General features: G+C 28.8%; 1 protein-coding gene across 1 annotated transcript; it reads right to left on the bottom strand.

The window, feature by feature from the left end:
* Positions 1 to 4587: 4587 nt before the first annotated feature.
* Positions 4588 to 23188, bottom strand: LOC131800506 (basement membrane-specific heparan sulfate proteoglycan core protein-like). Its single transcript, XM_059118710.1, has 8 exons — positions 22168 to 23188; positions 18716 to 18991; positions 17724 to 18649; positions 17246 to 17663; positions 12230 to 12461; positions 11755 to 12171; positions 11545 to 11692; positions 4588 to 5127 (listed from the first exon to the last, which is right to left on the bottom strand). Exons 1-8 carry the CDS (start codon positions 22375 to 22377, stop codon positions 5079 to 5081), a joined length of 2676 nt encoding a protein of 891 aa, XP_058974693.1. The 5' UTR covers positions 22378 to 23188; the 3' UTR covers positions 4588 to 5078.
* Positions 23189 to 24144: the final 956 nt, after the last annotated feature.

Raw genomic sequence — 24144 nt, 5'->3', positions numbered from 1 at the left:
AACTACTAAATATTGTTTATAACGGTTTCTTCTACTTGAGGACTCATACTGGAATTTGATATAGAACATTTTGTCCTTCGACACCAAGCTTGTAAAGTCAAAAATTATGGGATTTTTGGGCCAAATTCAGAAAAGACCAAAAAAACGCAAAAAAAAGTTTTACGATTTTTTTGCTTCCCAATTTAAAACGGCTATTTTTCGAAAATTTTATTTCGTCTAGTGATTTTTTTTTGAGGACTTATGGTAGTATTTGACATCGAATAATTTCACCTTTGACACCAATACCCTACAATGGCGAATTGAGGGAAATATTTGGATAATTTGAGGAGGCACTTCTGTAGAGTGGCAAATTCGTTTTAAGGCCTTTTTTAGTAAATTTATATAAACATGACTAACTGTTATATGTTATATTTTTTATAGAAGAGCTTATACTCTTCTATGTATGGTTCTTGTCTACACTAAATACCATTATTGTTATATAAATTTACTATAAACGGCATTAAACCGAAATTGCCATTGTACAGTTCGTAGAAGTAAGTGCCTTTTCAAATTATGCAAATATTTCCCACAATTTGCCATTGTAGGGGCTTGGTGTCAAAGGAGAAATTATTCTATGTCAAATTGTAACATAAGTCCCCGAACAAAAGAAATCGCTAGGCTGAATATAAACTTTGAAAAATAACCGTTTTAAATTGGGAGACTAGAAAATAGTAAAACTTTTTGTTTTGTAATTTTTTGGTCTTTTCTAAATTTCGCCCAAAAATCCCATAATTTTTGATTTCACAAGCTTGGTGTCAAAGGACAAAATGTTCTACAGCAAAATCCATTATGAGTCCTCAAGTTGAAGAAATCGTTATAAATAATATATAGTAGTTAAATATCAGTTGGCAAATTGTCAATGTAATTTTTGTTGAGCATTTTTTGAGGCGTTGTTGAATTAGGTCCAAATTTCCCCTATTTTTTCACCTTAGGGTTATGATACCAAAGGGAAAAATTTTCTACATCAAATTTCACTAGAAGTTCTAGAGTAAAAGAAATCGGTCGGAATACTATTTAGCAATAAAATATAGGTTTAAAAATTGTGAATATGTTTCAATAAAGCATTTTTGGGTCTTTTTGAAATTTGGTCCAAATTTTCCTTTAATTTAGACTATAGGGGTATAGTGTCAAAGGGGAAAATATTTTACAAGAAATTCCACTATGGGCTCTAAAGCAAAAGAAATCGGTAGGAGTAATATATAACAATATAATATAGGCTTGAAATTGTGAATAGGGTCTAATAAAGCATTTTTGGGTCTTTTTGAAATTTGGCCCAAATTTCCTCCTAATTTTTACTATAGGGATATGGTGTCAAATGGAAAAATATTCTACATAAAATTCCACTAGGGGCTCCAGAGCAAAAGAAATCGGTAGGTGTAGTAATTAAAAAGAAAATAAAGGCTTTAAAATTGTGAATCTGTTTTTTGTTGAGAATTTTTGAGTCTTTTGAAACCTGACTCAAATTTGTCCTAATTTTTCACCTTGGGGGTATGGTGTGAAAGGAGAAATTATTCTAAATCAAATTTCACTAGATAGATATATACTAATTATTTAAAAGACAACAACAACAAAAAATATAAACTTCAGAAAAAACTTGCTTAAAAACGCCAAAGAGTCAACATTGAAGGAGTTATGGCCATTAAAAAAATACCTGATGCTAAAAACATGCTAAAAATGCCGAAAAGTCGATACTTTACTCCATATGGCGATTTGAAAATAGACAATTTTTGCCTTTTGAAAAGTTAACATTTAAAGAGTTATGGACATTTTAAAAATGGCCTATGTTTAAGGATTTATGGTCACATTCAGAAAACTGTTGAAGAATACGCTATAACGTCCAAATATATATTTCCGCCCTACTAAAGACGTTTTTAAACATTTTTCGATGGATGTGGAAGCTTTGGCGCATGAGGTGAGTTTTAGGCCCGAGTTTTGAATAGAATTCGACCTTAAGCAATGATAAAATGTATTTAAATATGTTTTTAAGCATTTTTCGTGTAATTTCCAAAAGTTTTAATGGTGTGGTGAGTTTTGATGGAAATTCACCACACCACAAAAAATGCTCTTAATTGAAGGATATTCAATTTCCTTTTCAAAAAATCATAAAATTTATATCCTACACAAGTGTAACGTAAATGGTTGCCATATTTTATTTTCAAAATTTTTGTTTACCGGTACAAATAGGCAAAATTTTGAACTTTTTGCGCTTTAAGACAGGAATTCGACCTTAAAAAAACGTTGCAATTGATTTATTTCTGTTTATAAGTATCTTTTTGTGCATTTCCAGAGGTTTGAAAGGTGTGGTGAGTTTTGATGGAAATTCACCACACTGCCAAAAATGCTCTAAATTAAGGAATATTCATTTTCCTTTTTAAAAAAATCATAAAATTAATGTCTGGCTCAACTGTAATGTAAATGGTTGCCATATTTCTGTAAAAATTTCTGGTTACCGTTAGCAAATGAGGCAATTTTTCAATATTTGCGTTTTTAGATAGGAATCTGACCTTAAAAAAAACGTTGCTATTTATTTAATTATGTTTATGAGTAACTTTTCCTGCTTTTCCAAAAGTTTAAAAGGTGTGGTGAGTTTTGATGGAAATTCACCACACCACCAAAAATGCTCTAAATTGAAGGACATTTATTGTCCTTTTCAAAAAATCATAAAATTTATGTCTGGCACAGCGGTAACATAAATGGTTGCCATATTTTTCTAGAAATCTTTGTTTACCGTTAGCAAATGATGCAAATTTTCAATATTTTGCGCCTTTTGATAGGAATTCGACCTTAAAAAACGTTGCAATTTATTTAATAATGTTTATGAGTAACTTTTCGTGCCTTTTCAAAAGTTTAAAAGGTGTGGTGAGTTTGAAACATAATTCACCACACCGCCAAAAATGCTCTAAATTGAAGTATTTTCATTTTCCTTTTCAAAAACTCATAAATTTTTTTGTCTGGCACAGCTGTAACGTAAATGGTTGCCATATTTTTTCAAAATTGTTGTTTACCGTTAGCAAATAAGGCAAATTTTCAATATTTTGCACTTTTAGACAGGAAGTCGACCTCAAAAAAACATTGTAATTTACTTAATTCTGTTTATGAGTATCTTTTTGTGCATTTCCAAAAGTTTAAAATGTGTGGCGAGTTTTGAAGAAAATTCACCACACCACTAAAAATGCTCTAAATTGATGGTTATTCATTTTGCTTAGCAAAAAACCTTAAATTTGATGGCTGGTACAACTGTGGCTTAAATAAGTGAAAAAAAAACTTCGTTTACCGTTACCAAATAAGGAAAATTTTAAATATTTTGAGCTTTTTGATAGGAATCGTACCCTAAAAAACATTGCAATTTATTTAATTATGTTTATGAGTAACTTTTCCTGCATTTCCAGAGGTTTGAAAGGTGTGGTGAGTTTTGATGGAAATTCACCACACCACTAAAAATACTCTAAATAGAAGGATATTAATTTTCCTTTTCAAAAAAATCGTGAAATTTATGTCTGGCACAACTATAACGTAAATGGTTGCCATATTTTCGTAAAAATCTTTGTTTACCATTTGTAAAAAAGGAGAATTTTAAATGTTTTGAAAGGAATCCGACCTTAAAAAACGTTGCAATTTATTTAATTATGTTTTTCAGTATCTTTTCGTGCATTTCCAGAGGTTTTAGAGGTGTGGTGAGTTTTGATGAAAATTCACCACAACGCGTATATTGTTCAAAATTATTGCTACATTGATTTAACGTAAGAAAACAATATTAAAATGTTTTTTTCTACATGTCATGTCATTATTGTCGCTATTAATATTCTGAAGAAATTTTTTTCAAAAAAAAAAAAAAAAGTAAAAAAGACATGGGCCAGGTATATTTGGCTAATACGGACGTACAAAACATTGTTTACGCTATGTCGAATTTTAGATAACGCTGTAATTCATTATTTTCTTAGCCCGAACAGTGTTGCCATCACCTCCTGTATTTTTCAAATAAATAAAACAGTTCTAATTTTAAGTATTTTTGTTTTCATAATTTGGCTTCTTTTATTTTTGTATACTTAACAAACTTTTTACAATAGTATTATTTAGTGTTATTACAATTGTATTGGGATTTTGTTGTTTTATTTTTATATGTATATGTATATGCTTCTCTTATTATTTATTATATACCATTTTTGTTTTTTACTTTCCATTTTTTGTTTCTCTTTTGTGATTTAACATTTACAAAAAATATATATGTAATTAGAAACAAATCGTTAATGGTAAAAAATTAAATTAGTATTTGTTTATGATATTTTCGTTTTTTTTTTAATGGCTTATTAAAAATTATATTTAATTATTATATAATAATAAAAAAGAAGAACACATTTAAGCAAAGAGAAAATTTCAATGGAATTCTATTTTTTTTGAGTATAAAAATAAAGGCAGAGATTGGGTAATGAGAGAATTTGAAAAAAAGTTGAGAATTCATTTTGAGAGAGTGTTTTTGTTTGGAGATATTTTTGGTAAAATATTTTATTTATCTATTTGTTTATAGTTAGCTGGATATGTTGCATGCTCGAATTTTGTAATTTTCCAGGAATTGCATTGTCTTAAGCGTGTTTCGGAGTTTTCTTTGATTTTTCTTTGTTATTGTGCATTATCCATAGTTAGGTTTGTTCGTTCGTCGTAAGGTTTTGGCGCGATATGTTATTCTTTTTTTCTTCTTCTTCGTCGTCATCTTCACTCACTTAAATTTAAAAATATGACACATCTGGATTCGTTTTTGTTGTTTGTTTAAAAATTATTTTCTTGTTGTTTTTGTTTTTCATTACGTTAGTTTTGGCTTAATATTTAGTTTTTTATTTTTTATTTTGTAAAAAAAGAAACTAAATTAGTGTGTTGTTTTTTTTTTTTTTGAAATTTTGATTTTGAGTTAGATTTTTCATAGTTTGGTTTTTGTTTTTTTTTTTTTTTGTGTGGTTGTTGCAAAAGTGCAGTATAATCCAAGTTTGGGGGGGTTTTTTAAGAAAAATGTTTTAAATAATAATTTTTTTTAACTAAAAAAACTATTAAACGACTGGGGGCTCGGTACCATCGAAATCAACATCCTCATCCGCACTAAAAAAAATAATAAAAAATAAAAAATTATTAAAATAAAATTAAAAAAGTGAAAAAATTAAAGATTCTAAAAAAAAAAGTTCAACATTTACTTATAACAAAAGAATTCGACCTTAAACAATATTAAAATCTATTTAAATATGTTTGTAGGTGTTTTTCTGAGTATTTCCAAAAGTTAAAGTGGTGTGGTGAGTTTGGAAGAAAATTCACCACACCATAAAAACTGCTCCAAATTGAAGAAAATTGACTTTGCTTAACAAAAAATCATGAAATTTATGTTGACGGCAACTGTAACTTAAGTTCTTGGATATATTTTTGAAAAAAAAAAAAAAAATTGTGGTTATTCGCATTTTTCAAGGAATATTATCATGTTTTGTGGCGTTTAAATGGAATTTCACGCTTCAATAACCACTAAATTTATTTAAATGTGTTTATAATTGTTTTTACGAGTATTTCCAAAAGTTTGGGAGGTGTGGTGAGTTTTGACACAAAATTCACCACACCGAAAAAAATGCTCCAAATTGAAGGAAATTTATTTTGCTTGACAAAAAATCATGAAATTTATGTCGACGGCAACTGTAACTTAAGTTCTTGGTCATATTTTCAAGGAATATTAACTTTTTTATGGCGTTTTAATGGAAATTCGACCTTCAACAACAATGGAGTTTATTTAAATATGATTATAGGTGTTTTTCTGAGTATTTCCAAAAGTTTGAAAGGTGTGGTGAGTTTGATACAAAATTCACCACACCACCAAAAATGCTCCAAAGTGAAGAAAATTGATTTTGCTTAACAAAAAATCATGAAATTTATGTCAGACTCAACTGTAACGTAAATGGTTGCCACATTTTTGTAAAAAATCTCTGATTATTCAACAACAATGGAATTTATTTAAATATGATTGCAGTTGTTTTTCTGAGTATTTCTCAAAGTTTGAGAGGTGTGGTGAACTTGGAAGAAAATTCACCACACCACCAAAAAATGCTCCGAATTGCAGAAAATTGATTTTACTTAGCAAAAAATCATGAAATTTATGCCAGTCTCAACCGTAATGTAAATGGTTGCCATATTTTTGTAAAAAAATCTCTGATTATTCGCTATTTTTAAGGAATATTATTATTTTTTGTGGCGTTTCAATGGAAATGTAACCTCCAACATCAATGAAATTTATTTAAGTATGATAACAGGAGTTTTTCTGAATATTTCCAAAAGTTTGAGAGGTGTGGTGAGTTTTGAAGAAAATTCACCACACCACCAAAAATGCTCCAAATTGAAGAAAATTGATTTTTCTTGACGAAAAATATCATGAAATTTGCGTCAGACTCATCTGTAACTTAAATGGTTGCCATATTTTTGTAAAAATGTTTGATAATCGAAAATTTTTAAGTGATAATTTTTCTTCTTTTAACAATCATATTTATTTGTATCTGTTTATGACTATATTTCTGGGCATTTCAAAAAGTTTCAGAGGCGTGGTGAGTTTGCCACAAAATTCACCACACCGCAAAAAATTCTCCAAATTGAAGAACATTATTTTTTCTTCTTTGTCATATTTTTTGTAAAACCATAAAAAATGAAAAAACATTTGGAAAATTGAAAAAAAAATATTTAAACATAATAATAACAAAATAAAATAAGGAATAATGATAGATGACGAAAAAGTTTCAATACAAAAATCAATGTTGTTTTTAATTATTAAGAAATATAATTAATTATTAAAAATAAATAAATAATATTTAAAATATATGTATATTTAAAATAAAATTTCATATTTATAAAATTGGAAAAAAATCAGGTGCAGTTTTTCACATACAGTTTGTATAATACACAATATTATGCTATAATATCAATTATTGATTTATTTCACAGCGCTTTATAATATGTTTATTTAATAATATTTTTTTATTTTTATAATTAATAGTATACTTTTCGTTTATCAATAAAAATAATACAAGATTATAATAACAATAAGTTTAAAAAATATAAAAATGAAAAAAATTATAAAATAAAAAAAAATACTATAAAATATATAAATATAAAAAATATATAAAATATAAATATAAAAAATATAAAATTAGAAGATAAAGGTTTAAAAACTCATATTATCTTAAAAAATAATAGTTTTTTTATTAAAGATATACATTTTTTATAACTTAACAAAAATATTAAAAAACAAAAAATAAATAAATTAATTAATAAGAAATCTGAAAGATATGCCTAAAATCTGTTTTAAGAACTTAAATTTAAATTTTAAGCAATCCTGATTTTTTATTTTTAAAACAATATTTATATTTAAAAAAAAAAAAACAAAATAATTTTAGGTAAGACCCAAAAGAAATAAAAATAAAAAATAAATTTTATAAAAAAAAAATAATTTAAAATATAATTTAAAAGTATTTTTATTATTTTTTAACTTAACAAAAACTATTTAATATATATAAATAACAAAAAAAAAGATAAATATATTAAAAATCTGAAGGAAATGCCTAAAATCAGTTTTAATAACTCAAATAAAAATTTAAAAAAAAAACCTGATTTTTAATTTTTATTAAGAAAATATAGCATTTTTTATTTTTTTTTTTAAATTATTTAAGCAAAAAAAAAAATATAAATACATAAAAAATAATAATTTTAGTTAAGACCTAAAAGAAATACCTAAAATCACTTTTAAAAATCCTATTTTTTTCTTTGATTTTAAAAACAAATAACAGCTTACTCATTCAATAATAACAATATTTAATATATTCTTTAAAAGCTTAGCTATTCTTGTTTGCATAACTATTATAAGTATATGTTCCATGATAAGATACTTTTATATTTTTCCTATATATATTAGATGCGATTTTTATGATACAAATGCTTTATGTGTTACAATGATATTTTTATATCTGGATATGATAGTTTAGTTTTTTTTTTCTTAGAATTTAATGATATTCCGCCAACAATTTTAAGGTTGTTGCGAATGACAATGTTTATTATTTTCCCATTTTTGCTACTTTTATGTGTAAAAATCATTTGTCTATTTAAATACTAGGCAAAAACGCAAACTTGGACAAAAAACGCTTAATTAGCCACACAACATAACAGAGATAACGGACAGCAATCAAAGCGAGAGAGAGAGAGAATTGTAATTATTTCAATCTCCTTTCAGTGAATAGCACCGGAGATGGAAATATTGCATTGTGAGAAGGCTGGCATAGTATTTGGATTATTTTTATTAAATTGTGTATTTTTCCTCGAAATATTTAGAAAATTCCCTTACTTTCCCCACTTTCTTTAAAGCAAATATTTTGAAACTCTTGAAATAGGTTTTTAAATGTTCTCATGCTAAGGCTTCAAATTTTCCTTATTTTATTAAAAAATTCACTCATATTTTCCACGATCCCCGAAAAATTTTAAAATTCCCTCATATTCCTTTTTTTCTGTGAAATTGTTGTCACCAGAGATGGAAATATTGTGTTGTAAATAAGGAACTTTTTGCAAGGGTGGTGAGAAGGCTGGCATAGTATTTGGATTATTTTTAATAAATTGGAGATATTTTTGAAAATTTTCAAAAATTCCCTCATTTTCCCCATATTCCGAAAATTTGCGTCATAACCTAATAAATTCCTCTGAAAAGGGGAAAAAATTCATCATTTCTTTCTCCCGAAAATTCCCATTTTTCCACGTTTTATTGGGAAACAGATTTTATTTTGTCATCCCCTCATTTTCCCCATTTTTAACAAAAATTCTGTGGAATATCGATAAAAATAATGCAAACTAAAGTAAATAACTGCATCTCTTGATAATATTTAATTTTTTCCATATTGTCCTAAATTCCTACATTTTTCAAAAAATTCGATCATTTTTCCAAATAAAAAACAATATTTTCCAATAAAATACTGTCTTGCCTATAGTTTTAACATTTCTAGTCAGATTCATTCAAATTTTTTATATCATGTATTGTCTCAGCCAATTTTTGCAAAAATTCCCTCATTTTCCCTACATTTACAAAATTTGGGAATGTTATTAAATTACAAAATCTGATAAAAATTCCTTTGAAAAGGGGAATCAATTCTTCATTTTTTTTCGAAAATTCCAATTTTCCACGTTTTTATTGGGAAACCGATTTTTTCTGTAATCCCCTATATTTTCCCTGTTTTCAACAAAAATTCTGGGAAATACCGGAAAAAATAATGCAAACTAACGTAAATAACTGCAGCCCTTGATAATATGAACCATATTGTCCGAAATTCCTAAATTTTTTAAAAATTCCCTCATTTTCCCCACATTTACAAATTTCCAAAGTTTTTCTAAAAAAAAAGCAAAATTTGTGACAGTCATTAAATTAATCTGATAAAAATTCTTCTGAAAAGGAGAATCAATTCGTCATTTATTTTTCCCGAAAATTCCTATATTTTCCACGTTTTATTGGGAAACGGATTTTCCCCATTTTCTATAAAAATTCTCAGAAATATTAAAAAAAGTTATACCAACTCATGTAAATAACTGCATCTTTCGATAATATGCAATTTTTCCCATATTATCATAAATTCCGACATTTTTCCAAAAATTCCCTCATTTACCCCACATTTAAAAAAATTGAAAGTTATTCCAAAAAATGAAATTTTCTAATAATATACTGCTTTGCCTATGGTTTTAACATTTGCTAGACAGTTTCATTCAAATTTTTTATATCATGTATTGCCTCCGCCATTTTTGCAAAAATTCCCTCTTTTTCCCCACATTTCCAAAATTTGGGAATGTTATTAAATTACAAAATCTGATAAAAACTCCTCTGAAAAGGGGAATCTATTCTCCATTTTTTTTTTTTTTTCGAAGAGTCCTATGTTTTTCACGTTTTTTTTTTTTTTTTTGGGAAGCCGATTTTTCTCTCATCCCCTCATTTTCCCCATTTTCAACAAAAATTCTGAAGATAATCGAAAAAAATAATGCAAACTAATGTAAATAACTGCATCTATTGTTAATATGAACTTTTTCCCATGTTATCATAAATTCCTAAATTTTCCAAAAATTCCCTCATTTTCCCCATTTTTACAAAATTCGATAGTTGTTCCAAAAACCGAAAATTTACAATAAGATACTACCTTACCTATGGTTTTAACATTTGCTAGTCAGTTTCATTCAAATTTTTTAGGCAATAGATGGCCTTCGCCATTTCGCAAAAATGCCCTCTTTTTCCCTACATTTACAAAATTTGTGACTGTTATCAAATTAGCAAATCTTATAATAATTCCTCTGAAATTCTTAATTTTTTTTCAAAAATTACCATATTTTCCACGTTTTATTGGAAATATTTTTTTTCTGTCATCCCCTCATTTTCCCCATTTTCAACAAAAATTTTGAGAAATATCGATAAAAATAATGCCAACTAATGTAAATAACTGCATCTTTCGATAATGTGCAATTTTTCCCATATTATCATAAATTCCGAAAATTTTCCAAAAATTCCCCCATTTTCCCCACATCTACAAAATTCGAAAATTTTTCCAAAAACCGAAATTTTTCAATATGACAGTATGTCTTGCCTATGGCTGTAACATTTCCTAGTCAGATTAATTAACATTTTTTATAAAATGTATTGTCTCCTCAATTTTTACAAAAATTCCCTCATTTTCCCCACATTCCTAAAAGTGGTTGGCATTGAAAAATTAAAATAATTATGGAATGGGGAAATAATTTTTCCGTTTTACTTTTTCAAAATTTTCCATATTTTCCCCGTTTTTTTTTTTTTTTAAATTGCCATATTTTCTCCGTTATTTTCAAAAATTTCCATATTTTCCCCGTTTAATTGGGAAATTGCGAAATTCAATATTTTCGAATTGATTATAGGATTGCCATTATCATTCTATATCCCAATTGGAAATTTTTTTCCAAAAAAAATTCTTTTTGAAGACACATTAAGGGTTGCCATCCCGGCCATTCGTAACCTTAAAATGTGGCGAAGAAAAAAATTGACTTCCAATGGACTTCTAGTTTTTCCTTCTCGTCTCTATGTTTTGAGGGAAATTTTTAAAAATAAAATAAAATCTCCTTTACTCAGTAGCAAGGATTCTAAAAGGCGGCAGATTAGTGTTGAAATCAAACCCAAACATGATATGTGTTGGGGAGGCCTCAACGCATGCAGCTGATAAAAATTGTGTAAAAAATTCAAAGAATTCAGGGGGGAACCACTTGTCGGAATTGTCGAAAACGGTGGGTGGGGATAAATTATGTGTACGGGTGGCGGCTGATCGAAATCATCGAAAAAATTTGGATCAAAATGGAAATCGGTTTTTAAAACTAAACTATTTTCAACTAGACTAGAGGGTATCCAGTTTCTAATTTTTTTCCCGGTAGAGGGCAGCATTAAAGAGAATTTACCAAAAATTTAGTAAAAAGAGAGAGAGAGATGAGAGAGCGGGAGAGCATACTTACTTTGGACAGGTGTCGACGTTATTACCGCTTATTGCTACCTTGCCTACTTCTATGATGCCGCTGGCTTCGCCTTCCACAACTCGTACACAGCCGTTGAAGTGATGTTTGTAACGGCCACCAGTAAATGATTCCAGATTGGGAGCGCCACCTGTGGACATTATAAAAAAATGTTTATTTTTTCCTCAAAGAAATCTTCCGACTTCCACTTACCAATAAACACATGACCTGGCAGGCTCATGGTATCTTTACCAGTATCCTTGGTCTCATCGGCATACAGAATATGATCCAGCTCCAAGATGGCGGTATTGTCGGTACGTTTAATCAAGAGAATATGGCGTATACCATCATCCACACGCTTGTCGGGATTGCGAATGACCTTCTCTTCACCATTCAAACGGAATGCAAATTCGGCAATGCCATCAACAATGGCCACGGCCATGAAATCTTGGCCGGTATAGGCTTCGCCCTTGGGCTGGCCCCACCACAGCAAGAGACCATCCGGAGCGGTTGTGGAGAATACCATGGCAGCACTGGAGAATTTTTGCTCAACATTTTCATCGAACTGTGAACGATTCAATTCCAAATAGCCATTGCCATGGAAATTGGCATCGAATTGTAGGGAAATATCTAAAAAATAGAAAATTAAAAAAAATTCTCAAATTTTTTGAAAATTTTCCCAACTCACGATCTTCACAATGTTTGCCGGCAAAGCCTATGTTACACAGACACACAGCCTCGTCGTTTTCCACAACACAGGTCCCGCCATTTTCACACGGGTCACTGGAGCAGGCATTTTGTTCGACATCGTGGTCAAAGGTTTCGTTCTGTTCGATTTCATTGATTTCACCACAGTTTTGAATATTGGCAGCATCCTGGATATCGGCAATCAGATTCAATTGGCGTTGTCCCTCAAAGAGCTACAAAAAAAAAACAAAAAAAAAATTAAATTTATTAAAAATACAAAAAAAAAAAGAAAATCAATTTTCAAAAAAAAAAAAAATGGAAAAATTCAGAAAATTTGGATATTTCGGGTGAGAGATAAAATAAAAGAAACTGCAAAATAATGTATGTATTACAATATTATTATAGCCTAAACCTCTTTGTAAAAAATTCCCCAATTTTTTTCTAAAATTCCCTTATTTTCCCCATTTCAAAAATTCGGATGGGTGAGAGATAAAACAAAAAAACTGCAAAATTATGTACCTATCACAATTTAATTATAGCCAAAACTTTTTGGAAAATATTCCCTAATTCCAAGATTTTTTTCTAAAATTCCCTCATTTTCCCCATTTCCAAAAAAGCCCCCATTTTCCCCAAAAGGGGAAAATTTGGATGTTTCGGGTGAGTGTAAAATAAAACAAATTTCAAAATAATGTATGTATCACAATATTATTATAATCTGAACTTCTCTGGAAAATATTCCCCAACTCCAAGCTTTTTTTTTTAATTCCCTCATTTTCCCCATTTTTTCCATAAAAATCCGAAAATTTCTGAAAAGATAAGCTCTAATCAAAGTAGGTAACGGCATTCCTTGATAATATGGCACTTTTCTTAATTTTCCACAATTCCTAGATTTTTTCCAAAATTCCCTCATTATCCCCACTTTCAGAAAATCGCACAATATTTCCAAAAAATGCAAAATTTGTCAACAAAATATTGTTTCCCCTTTTCTGACTAGATAAACTGTTAGGTTTTTCATTTTTTTTTTAAAAAAAATCCCCCAATTTCCCCTAAAGGGGAAAATTTGGATATTTCGGGTGAGTGAGAGATAAAGTAATTATTATTATAACCCGAACTTCAATTTCCAATTTTCCAATTTTTTCTAAAAATCCCTCATTTTCCCCATTTTCAAATTTCGGGTGGGTGAGAGATAAAAAAATCTGCACTATTATGTATGCATCACAATACTATTATAACCTGAAACTCTTTGGAAAATATTCCCTAATTCCAAGTTTTTTTTCTAAAATTCCCTCATTTTCCCCATTTCCAAAAAAACTTCCATTTTCCCATTTTGGGTATTTCGGCTGAGTGTAAAATAAAAGAAATTTCTAATAATGCATGAATCACAATATCATTACAACCTGAACCTCTTTGGAAAATATTTGATAATTCCAAGATTTTTTTTTTTTTTTTTCTAAAATTCCCTCTTTTTCCCCATTTCCAAAAAAAATCCCAAACTTTCTGAGAACTACTGAAAAGATAAATTGTAATCAATGTAATTGTAATTAAAAATATGATAATTTTCTAAAATTTCCACAATTCCAAGATTTTTGCCAAAATTCCCTCATTAACCCCACTTTCAGGAAATCGCATAATATTTCCAAAAAAACCCACATTTCTCAACAAAATATTGTTTGCCCCGTTTCTGACTACATTAAACAGTTGGGTTTTACTTTTTTTTTCAAAAATTCCATTTTTCGAAAAATCTACAAATTTCCCTTTTTGTAACAAAATTAACGCAAACTAATGTAAATATCATTACTTCTGGATAATATGAATAATTCATTTTTCAATAAATCCCAATTTTCAAAGATTTTCTAAAATTCCCTCATTGCTGAAAAATATTGAAGAAATAAATTCTTATCAAAGTAGGTAATAGCATTTCTTGATAATATGGCACTTTTCTTAAATTTTCACAATTCCAAGTTTTTTTTTTCCAAAATTCCCTCATTATCCGCACTTTTAAAAAATTAATATTTCCCAAAAAAAGGCAAAATTTCTCAACAAAATATTGTTTCTCCCTTTTCTGGCTACATTAACTAGTCGGTTTTACAATTTTTTTTTCAAAAAATTCCATTTTTCGAAAAATCTACAAATTTCCTTTTTTGGGAAATTTTTGAAAGTTCTAAAATTTTATTAATTTCATTTCATTGGATTTCTGAATACATTACCTAGTCAGATTTATATATTTTTTAAAAAAATCGCATTTGTTCAAAAAAATTCCCTTATTTTCCCCACTTTTAGAAAATCCGAAAATTTTTATAAAGAAAACAAACAAATTTCATTTCATTGCTTTTCTGAATACATTAGCTAGTCATATTTATATTTTTTTTTTAGAAATTCGTAATTTTTCAGAAAATTCCCAAATTTCCCCAGATGGGGAAAATGTGGAAATTTGCAAGGATTGTCAAATAATTAATGTAAATGATTTTAAACTTAATTATATATCGCTAATTAATTTTTTTTTCTCTATTTTCCCTAATTCCCAAACTTTTTCAAGAATTTCCTCATTTTCCCCACTTTTTAAAAATCAGGCAATTTTGACAAATTAACAGCCGTTTTCTTAGAAAAAGTATGTTCCTGGTGTGGTGTGAATCAGATATTGAGCCAAATTAACTCGAATTTTTACATGTCCTCAATTTTCTCCGGTAAAGAAATTTTAGAAATCTAAGAAGAAATTTTTGAAACTTTTTTAAATATCCCTCAATTCTCCCCGCTTATTTTAAATTATTAAAAAATATTTCAAAATAAAAGATTTATTTGCAAAAAAATAACAATTTCCCCTTTAACTTCAATAATCCCTTGGATTTTTAAAAATTCCTAAATTTTAATCCTTTTGTGGAAATATGAAAATTATTGGGGAAATATGTTTGTTGTGGAAGTTTCTGAGTAATAATTGACACATTATCATAAAATCTCTTATATCGAGAGATTTTTAAAAACTACCGTATTTTCCCCACTTTTCAAAAAATGAAAATTAATCGCGAAAAATATCTGCTTTCGATATCGCACAGCAAAAATTGTCATTATATTACAAATTTTTTAATTTAATTGTCATTTTATCTCAAAGTCTTAAATTCCAAAATCAATTGAAAAATTCCCTCATTTTCCACACTTATCAAAAAATAATATTTTCAAAAAAAAAAATTGTTGTCTAAATATCTAAGAAATAATTATAATTTTCCCGAAAATTTCCCTATCCCGTGAGATTTTCAAAAATCCCCACAAACTCTACCTAAAATTTCAATTAGTGGCAAAATTATCTCAAAGTAATTTTTGACTTAAATACTTGTTTGCAAATATTTACATTTAATTTTTCAAAAATCATTAAATTTTTAAAAATCCCCTAATTTTCCCCACTTGTCAAAAATTCAAATAATTTGTAAATTTTTTTTTTTTGAACATATTTGTTAATTCTTTGCAAAAAATCCACTAGCCCGAGATATTTTTAAAAATCCCCTCATTTTCCCCACTTTTCAAAAAATGTTCCCACTTGTCATAAAATGAAAATTAAGTGCAAAAAATGTTTGTTTTCGAAATTTCCGCGTAATAATTCTGTCATTTTTCACAAAATCTTAAATTCCAAAATCAATTTAAAAATTCCCTCATTTTCCCCACTTGTCAAAAAACGATACTTTAAAAAAAGTCGAAATATCTGAGTAATAATTGTAATTTTTTTTTTCAAAAATTTCCCTATCCCTTAAGATTTTCAAAAAATCCCCACAGTTTTCCCACTCTTCCTAAAATCTCAATTTTTAGCAAAATTACCTCAAAGAAATTTTTGACTTAAATACTGGTTTGCAAATATGAACAATTTCCATAGATTTTCAAAAATCATCAATTTTTTAAAAATCCCCTCATTTTCCCCACTTTTCAAAAAACCAAAATAATATAAAAATTTGTGATTTTCGAACATTCTGTGTAATATTTGTTATTTTTCCACAAAATCCACTAGCCCGAGAGATTTTCGAATATCCTCCATTTCCCCACTTTTCAAAAAATTGATATAATTTGTAAAAATTGTGTTTTTCGAACATTCTGGTTAATATTTGTTAATTTTTTCCACAAAATCCACTAGCCTGAGAGATTTGCAAAAATCCCCTCATTTTTTCCACTTTTCAAAAAACGAAAAAAATAAAAAAGGTGATTTCCGAACATTCTGGGAAATATTACTTAATTTTTTGCACTAAATCCACAAGTCCGGGAGATTTTCAAAAATCCCCTTATTTTCACCACTTTTCAAAAAATTAAAATAATTTGTATAAAATGTGTTTTTCGAACATTCTGGATAATATTTGTTAATTTTTTCCACAAAATCCACTAGCCCGAAAGATTTTCAAAAATCCCCTCATTTTCCCCACTTTTCAAAAAATTTAAATAGTTTATAAAAATTATGTTTTTCTAACATTCAATTTTTTCTTTTTCTAATAATATATTTGTTGAATTTTTTTTACAAAATCCACTAGCCCGAGAGATTTTCAAAAATTCCCTCAATTTCCCCAGTTGTCAAAAAATTAAAATGATTTTTAAAAATTGTGTTTTTCGAACATTCTGGGTAATATTGGTTAATTTTTTCCACAAAATCCCCTAGCCCGGGAGATTTTAAAAAATTCCCTCATTTTCCCCACTTTTCAAAAAAACGAAAAAAATAAAATGTGTGTGTTTTCTAACATTCTGGATAAAATTTGTTAATTTTTTCACACAAAATCCACTAAAATCCGAGAGATTTTCAAAAATCCCCTCATTTTCCCCATTTTTCAAAAAACGTGGAAAAATAAAAAATTATTTTTTCTAACATTCCGAATAATATTTCCTAATTTTTCCCACAAATTCCACTAGCCCGGGAGATTTTCAAAATCCCCTTATGTTCCCCACTTTTCAAAAAATGTTAAGTTTTTGTTAAAAATGCAAGGCAAAAATAATGCCAAAATTTCCCCAATTTCAATTTCGCTCCCTTTTTCCCTCCACCGTGACTACTTACATTCGATATACAGCCATCAAATCCTTGGGTAATATTCACATCGCGATTCAGGGTAATCTTTTCATGATCGAAACCGCCAACATACATTGGTGTCTTGATGTACAGAGTTCTGGCAGCTCCAGCAGCCTTGGCCTTCTGTTCGGGATCGGTGCCGACACGCAAAATACCCTCACCGAAGCGACGGGCAATTTCAATTTCAGTCCATTTATTGGCGGGCAAAGGATGTAGGGATCTCACCACGACCGGTTTCAAACGAGCTCCGGTGTTGATGATCAATTCGACATGTTTGTTGCGCAAGACGACCGCGACATAGTCACCGCTGGGCAGGCGAGATTCGGCGGCATACAAGAGCACGGCATCCTCTAGACTATTGGGGCGAACTTGGAATTTGATGTTCAGTTTGGAGGCCCGGGGGGTACTGAAAAGAAAACAAATTAAGTCTAGTGTCTAATAGAGCGGAATTGCCCCAATAGCTTACCCATAGGCGGCGAAACTGTTCTTCTTGAAGGCCAAGCTATTCTCGTTCAGGTGTTCAATGTACTGGCAACGATCTCCGGTCTTGTTCAGGGGACACAGGCATTCCATGCCGGTTTCGGTGTTTTCACAACGTCCGGTACCACAGATGCCGGGCGTACATTGGGTACCCTCAACGGCACAATGACGTCCAGTCCAGCCCTGTTGGCAAACACAGGTGTAACCCATTTCCGTTTGACTCTCCAGGCAAATGCCGCTGTTCGAGCAGGGATTCGAGTCACATGGTTTGCAGGCGGTAATGCCTTCCTTCATCTTAGCCTCTTTCATCAGCTCAATGATGCTGTCCTGCAGGGTCAGGCGGCTGATGCAACCGGCAAAGCCAACCTGCTGTTCAATGGCCTCTTCGGGTAGAATATCCCAGCTGGGCACACCACCCAAATACAAATCTTCAGCCAAATCCAAGGATGAGGAGGCGGACAAGGTGGGGAAGGCAATGGGATGTTCACCATCGACCTGCATGTAGCCATCGCGACGGAAACGATGTACCCTAATGGTGTGCCACTCATTGAGGGCCAAGGCTTGTTCGCCACGCACAATCATGGTCTTGCCATCCAAATCGAAACGGAATTCCGGATATTGGTCATTCAGGGACAAGGAGATATAGTCACCGTTTCCACGCTTCTGGCCGTTGAAGAGTAGCAGACCATCACCCTGTTCGGGGCGGAAGGTGATGTCAAAATTGAATTTCACATAGGAGTCACGGAGGGTGGGGAAGGACATATAGCTGAGGGGTTCCTGATGGAAGTGGGGTATGGCACCGGTCACAACCAAGATGGTGGGATAGTCCACAGATTCTCCATTGGGAGCGGTGGCGGTACACACATAGGTACCGGCATCATTGGCCTGGACATTTTGCAGACTCAAGGTGTCCTGGAAAACAAAATTGAATTTAATTTTTCAAAAAAAAATCTTCCAGAAAATTTTCAGAACACTTACACTCAAAATATCCGTGCCCATTTGCATCTGGCCATATTGGCGGGACCATCTGTAGTGTGGCGACAGGTGAGCATCTTCGGCATCGCAGTGCAGTTTTACAGCTGAACCCACCTCGGCATGTTCGATTTTGGGATGTTTCCATTCATGGGTGTTGGCTTCAATGGCCAATTCATAGCTGGTGGTGTAGAGGTCGCCCTCGTCGGTCTTGCATTTGCACAGATAGTTGCCGGCATCGTCGGGTGTTACATGGTTGATGATCAGGCGATTGCCAATTTGCTAAGGAGGGGAAAAGAAGATAAAATAAATAATAAATTTATCGGTTATCGATAAAAAAAATTATCGGTTATCGATAAATAAAATTTATCGAAAAATTACGGATTTCGATTTTTTATCAATTCAAAGATCTTTGAAAACATTAGAATTTAACTATTTAAATAATTTAAAAATTTTTAATTTTTCTTAATAATCGATTTCGATAAATTAGTGTTATCGATAAAATGAGGAATTTGAATTGTTCCAAGTCTGTAAAATTTTTTGATTTAAATGTTTAAAATAAAAAAGGAAAAAAAGAACAATTCCAAAATAATCGATTTCGATAAATTCATGTTATCGATAAAATTGGAAAATCCAGTGCCTTTTGAAATTCATTCTACTTAATCATTTTCAAACTCTTAACAATTAAATAATTTATTTTTTGTAATTTCCTCAATAATCGATTTCGATAAATCCATGTTATCGATAAAAAATAAAAATTTTCAATAACTATTATATATTATTATTGCAAAAACATTTGATAAAAAACACTTGAAGAAATATATATTTGAATTTTATTTACAATCGCTATCGATAAATTAGTGTTATCGAAGTATTGATTTATTCAAAACTTTAAAAATCTAAAAAATGTATTACATCCTTTAAAAAGTTTAAAAATCTTTTAAATTTTAATATTTGAAATATTGAAAAATTTGAAATTGTAAAAATATGAATTTCGATAAATCCATGTTATCGATAACATAAATGTTATTTAAGCTATCGTAATTCAAGTTACTTAATTTGACATAAGTCGCGTAAAAAATACTTGGAAATATATACAAAAGAAAAAAAATACTTAAAATCTTTATCGATAATTCGATAATTAGTGTTATCGAAAAATTGATTTATTGAAAAATTAACCATTTAAAAATTTACAACCTTTAAAATATTTACAAAATTGGAAAATGAATAAAACTTATCCGTAATCGATTTCGATAAATTCATGTTATCGATAATATTTTATACAAAAGCAGCTCAACATACGATTTTTTAAATAAGGAAATATTATTTTAAACGAAAAATTTAATTAAAAAGATTTATTTGTTTATAGTGGATTTCGATAAATCAGTGTTATCGATTACATAATTGGAACATTTCAAATTTTGTAAAATCGATAAATTTAAATTTTCATTTTATTCGAAGTTTGCGAATCACATCTTTAATTTTCCTGAAAAAATCAAGTTTAATCGTAAATTGCGATAAATCAGTGTTATCGATAAAATATCGATATGACTATCCATACACTATATGTTTAATGTTATCGAAATTAAGTTTCTAAAGCTTTTAGTTTGTCAGTGTTTTCTGCCGATAAATTCCTATGAAAATCATATCGATTATTTTCGATAAATATCTTCCTGTCAATATTTAATGTTATCGAAATTTTCTATTTTTTGATTCCAGGTAAATCAAAATATATAAAATGTCGAATTTTTAGTGAAAAATGTTAAATATTAATTTATCGAAAATTTTTAATAATAAAAATATCGATAATTTTCGATAACTAATTATGGATAATGGTAATCTACCAATTTGGCTAAATTACCATTCACATGATATTATATTGGCAATGCTTTTAATTTTTGTCGAAAATATTTAAATAATATTTTATCGATAAATAATTATCGAAAAAAAATTTTAATGTTATCGTAATTAAGTTTCTAAAGCTTTTAAATGAAAATTGTTTGTTAATGTAAAATATTAATTTATCGAAAATTTTTAATAATGAAAATATCGATATTTTTCGATAAATAGTAATTATCGATAAAGGTAATTTAATAATTATTGACAATGCTTTGTCAATTTTTATCGAAAATATTTAAATATTATTTTGGCGATAAATAATTATCGATAAACATTTGTAGATATTTAATGTCATCGAAATTAAGTTTCTAAGGTTTTTTATTGGCATTTTTTTATGTTTTCTGTGAAAAGTTATTGTTTATCGATACATTCCTATAACCTTAGTGAAGATCATTTCGGTTATTTTTGATAAATATTTTTTGTCGATATTTAATGTTATCGAAATGTTGTATATTTTGATTCTAAGTAAATCATTAAAAATTGAAAAATTTTAAATATTAATTTAAATAATTAATTAATTAATTTATCGAATTTTATTATCGATAAATTTCGATAAATAATTAAAATTTAATGTTATCGAAATGTTGTATAAAAAATAAAAATTAAAATATTAATTTATCGAAAAATTTTGTTAAATAATTATCGATAAATTTCGATAAATATATTTTGTCGATATTTAATGTTATCGAAATGTTTTCTTTTTTTCTATCTACCTACATTATTTTATAATATTAGTCGAACGTTTTTTAATTTTTATTTATCGTTAGTTTCGATTATTTTCGTTACATACTTTTCGATTATTTAATGTTATCGAAATTTTGTATTTTTTGATTCTAGGTTAATTAAAATATATAAAATTTCTAATTTTTATTGAAAAATGTTAAACGTTAATTTATCGAAATTTTCAATAAATGATTATCGATAATTTTAGAAAAAATAATTTTCGATAAAATTCGATTGTTTATCGATACATTCCTATTTCAATTATTTTCGAAAAATATTTTTGTCGATATTTAATGTTATCGAAATGATGTATATTTTGATTCTAGGTAAATCATTGAAAATTTAAAAAATGTAAATATTAATTTATCGGAAATTTTTGTTAAATAATTATCGATAAATTTCGATAAATATTTTTTTTCGATATTTCATGTTATCGAAATATTTTTTTTATCTACCTACATTATTTTTAATATTAGTCAAATGTTTTTTAATATTTATTTATCGTCAGTTTCGATTACTTTCGTTACATATTTTTTCCGATATTTAATGTTATCGAAATTTTGTATTTTTTATTCTAAGTAAATTAATATATACAAAATTTCGAATTATTGTTGAAAATTTTTAAATATTAATTTATCGAAAATTTCCAATAAATAATTATCGATAATTTTCGATAAATACCTATAAATCTGGACTATTATGGAAATTGAATTTTTCAATTTGTTTGTAAATCTTTTATCAACTTTCCTGTGCCGAAGATTTTTAGTTATCGTTTATCGATAAATTCCGATAACTTGTTATCGGTTATCGAAATTTTCAATTCGTTTCCAACTCACCTTAATGTGTAGTGGCAGTGGTTTGCCATCGGCCCGTTCCCAAACGACATCGGTATAGCTGTTATCGGACGAATAGCACTCCACCTCGGTCGATTCGCCAACGCGCAAATTCGAATGTTGCTGATCCAATTTCAAACTTAAATCACGATGACGTGGTGTTGTCGTGGAATAGTGCGGAAGTGGGGCAGGAGGATAATAGGGCTGGGGCATGGGTCTTACACCAGCTGTTTTTTGGTTTGATTTTGATAATCATGTTTGATTTTGTAGAGCCAATTATTGAGTTGTTTGAATGTTTTTGTTTTTTGATTTTTTTTTCGGTGTGGAGAGAAGTATGTAGGGTGGATTGTGAGATTTGTTGGTTGGTTGGTAGTGGTGGTGCATGTGGATATGTGTGTGTAGTTTTGGATTTTGAATTTTCAGGTTACAACGCAGTTAAAAATCACAACAAAAATACAAATTCGGGCCAATTGAGTGGAACAAACGAAATGTTGGGTGTTAGGACAATTTCAGACGCCGGAATTGGATTTTGGTTTTTTGTTTTTTTTTTGACGATTTCGGATACAGCAACATGTTTCGTGGCATTTGATTTTTGGTGGTTGATGATGAACGATGATCACACGATTTTGTTTTTTTTTTGTTTGTTTCGAAAAATATATATTTTTTTGGTTTTTAAATATTTGGATGAAATTTCAGCATTACACAGAGACAGATGAGAGCACATAGACAGACGTTCAGGGTGAAGAATTTCGACAGAATTTTGTGGTGCGAGATTTTTAGCCATGGTTTGGTTTTCGATTTTTTGTTTTTGGTTTTTGGTACGAAAGAGAATGTGAAAAATACATAGAAATAAACATAAATTATGTTAGCAATTTTTTTGTTTTGATAAAGCAATAATTTCGATAAGATCGATAAGACGACAAACAAACAAATGATCGATAATTTTTGTAACTAATTTCAAATTGGGATTTAAAATAACACAAATAATACGTTCTAAATACAAATAATTATTTGGACATTTTTTTTCTAAAGAATATTAACCAACACCTTTAAAAACTAATAATCGATAATGTCGATAAGTTTCAAATTTTGGAAAATAACTATTTAACAAGGAGACAATAATACTTAAATGGAGCTTAATTTATAGATTTACATCGATTTTCTGGGCTAAACACCCTAAAAATAAACAGAAATCAGGAGAAACGACATTCGATAAATTTCGATAACTGATAAAATGCAATAAATTACAATATAAATTATGAGACTCAATTTCAAATCGTAGAAACGTTCCAAAATCATTCTTTGGAAAAATTACACAAAAATATCAAAAAAAAAATTTTTTTTCGATAACTTTCGATAAATGTAAATATTATGGCAAATTAATATTCAACTTGTGGAATTTTGAGCTAAATTTATGGAACTATATTTAATATCTGATAATCATAGAGAAAACAGAAGAAAAACGCTTTCGATAAATTTCGATAACTGGTAGAAAAATTCACTAAAATTACAACTTAAATTGAATTTTATGCTCAAAACTAATAAATATATATGGAATCTTTAAAAAATCCCTTGAAAAATGATGCAAATAATCAAAATCTCTTTCGATAACTTTCGATAAATATCAAAATAATGGCAAAATAATATTTAAATTGTGGAATATTGAACAGAATTTAAGATATTGCATTTAATTTCTAAGAAATGTCTCAATACACATGAAGAGAAAACATGAGAAAAACGTTATCGATAAGTTTCGATAAATGATTGAGAGCAATAAATTGCAATGGAAACAAAATATCGTGCAGATATATAATAAATATGCATGATTTTGAAGAATATTTCATGAAAAAATCAAGCATAATAAGGGAAAATGTCGTTCGATAACTTTCGATAAATGCCGTTTCTATGGAAATTTTAGGGAAATGTATATTTCCATTTCAAGTGTCTCTGTTTTCTTAAAGGCAACAGAATTATTGTTTC

Source organism: Musca domestica, unplaced genomic scaffold (assembly GCF_030504385.1).
Source record: "Musca domestica strain aabys unplaced genomic scaffold, Musca_domestica.polishedcontigs.V.1.1 13, whole genome shotgun sequence".
NCBI lineage: Eukaryota > Metazoa > Arthropoda > Insecta > Diptera > Muscidae > Musca > Musca domestica.
This window is presented reverse-complemented; position numbering and strand designations above follow the sequence as displayed.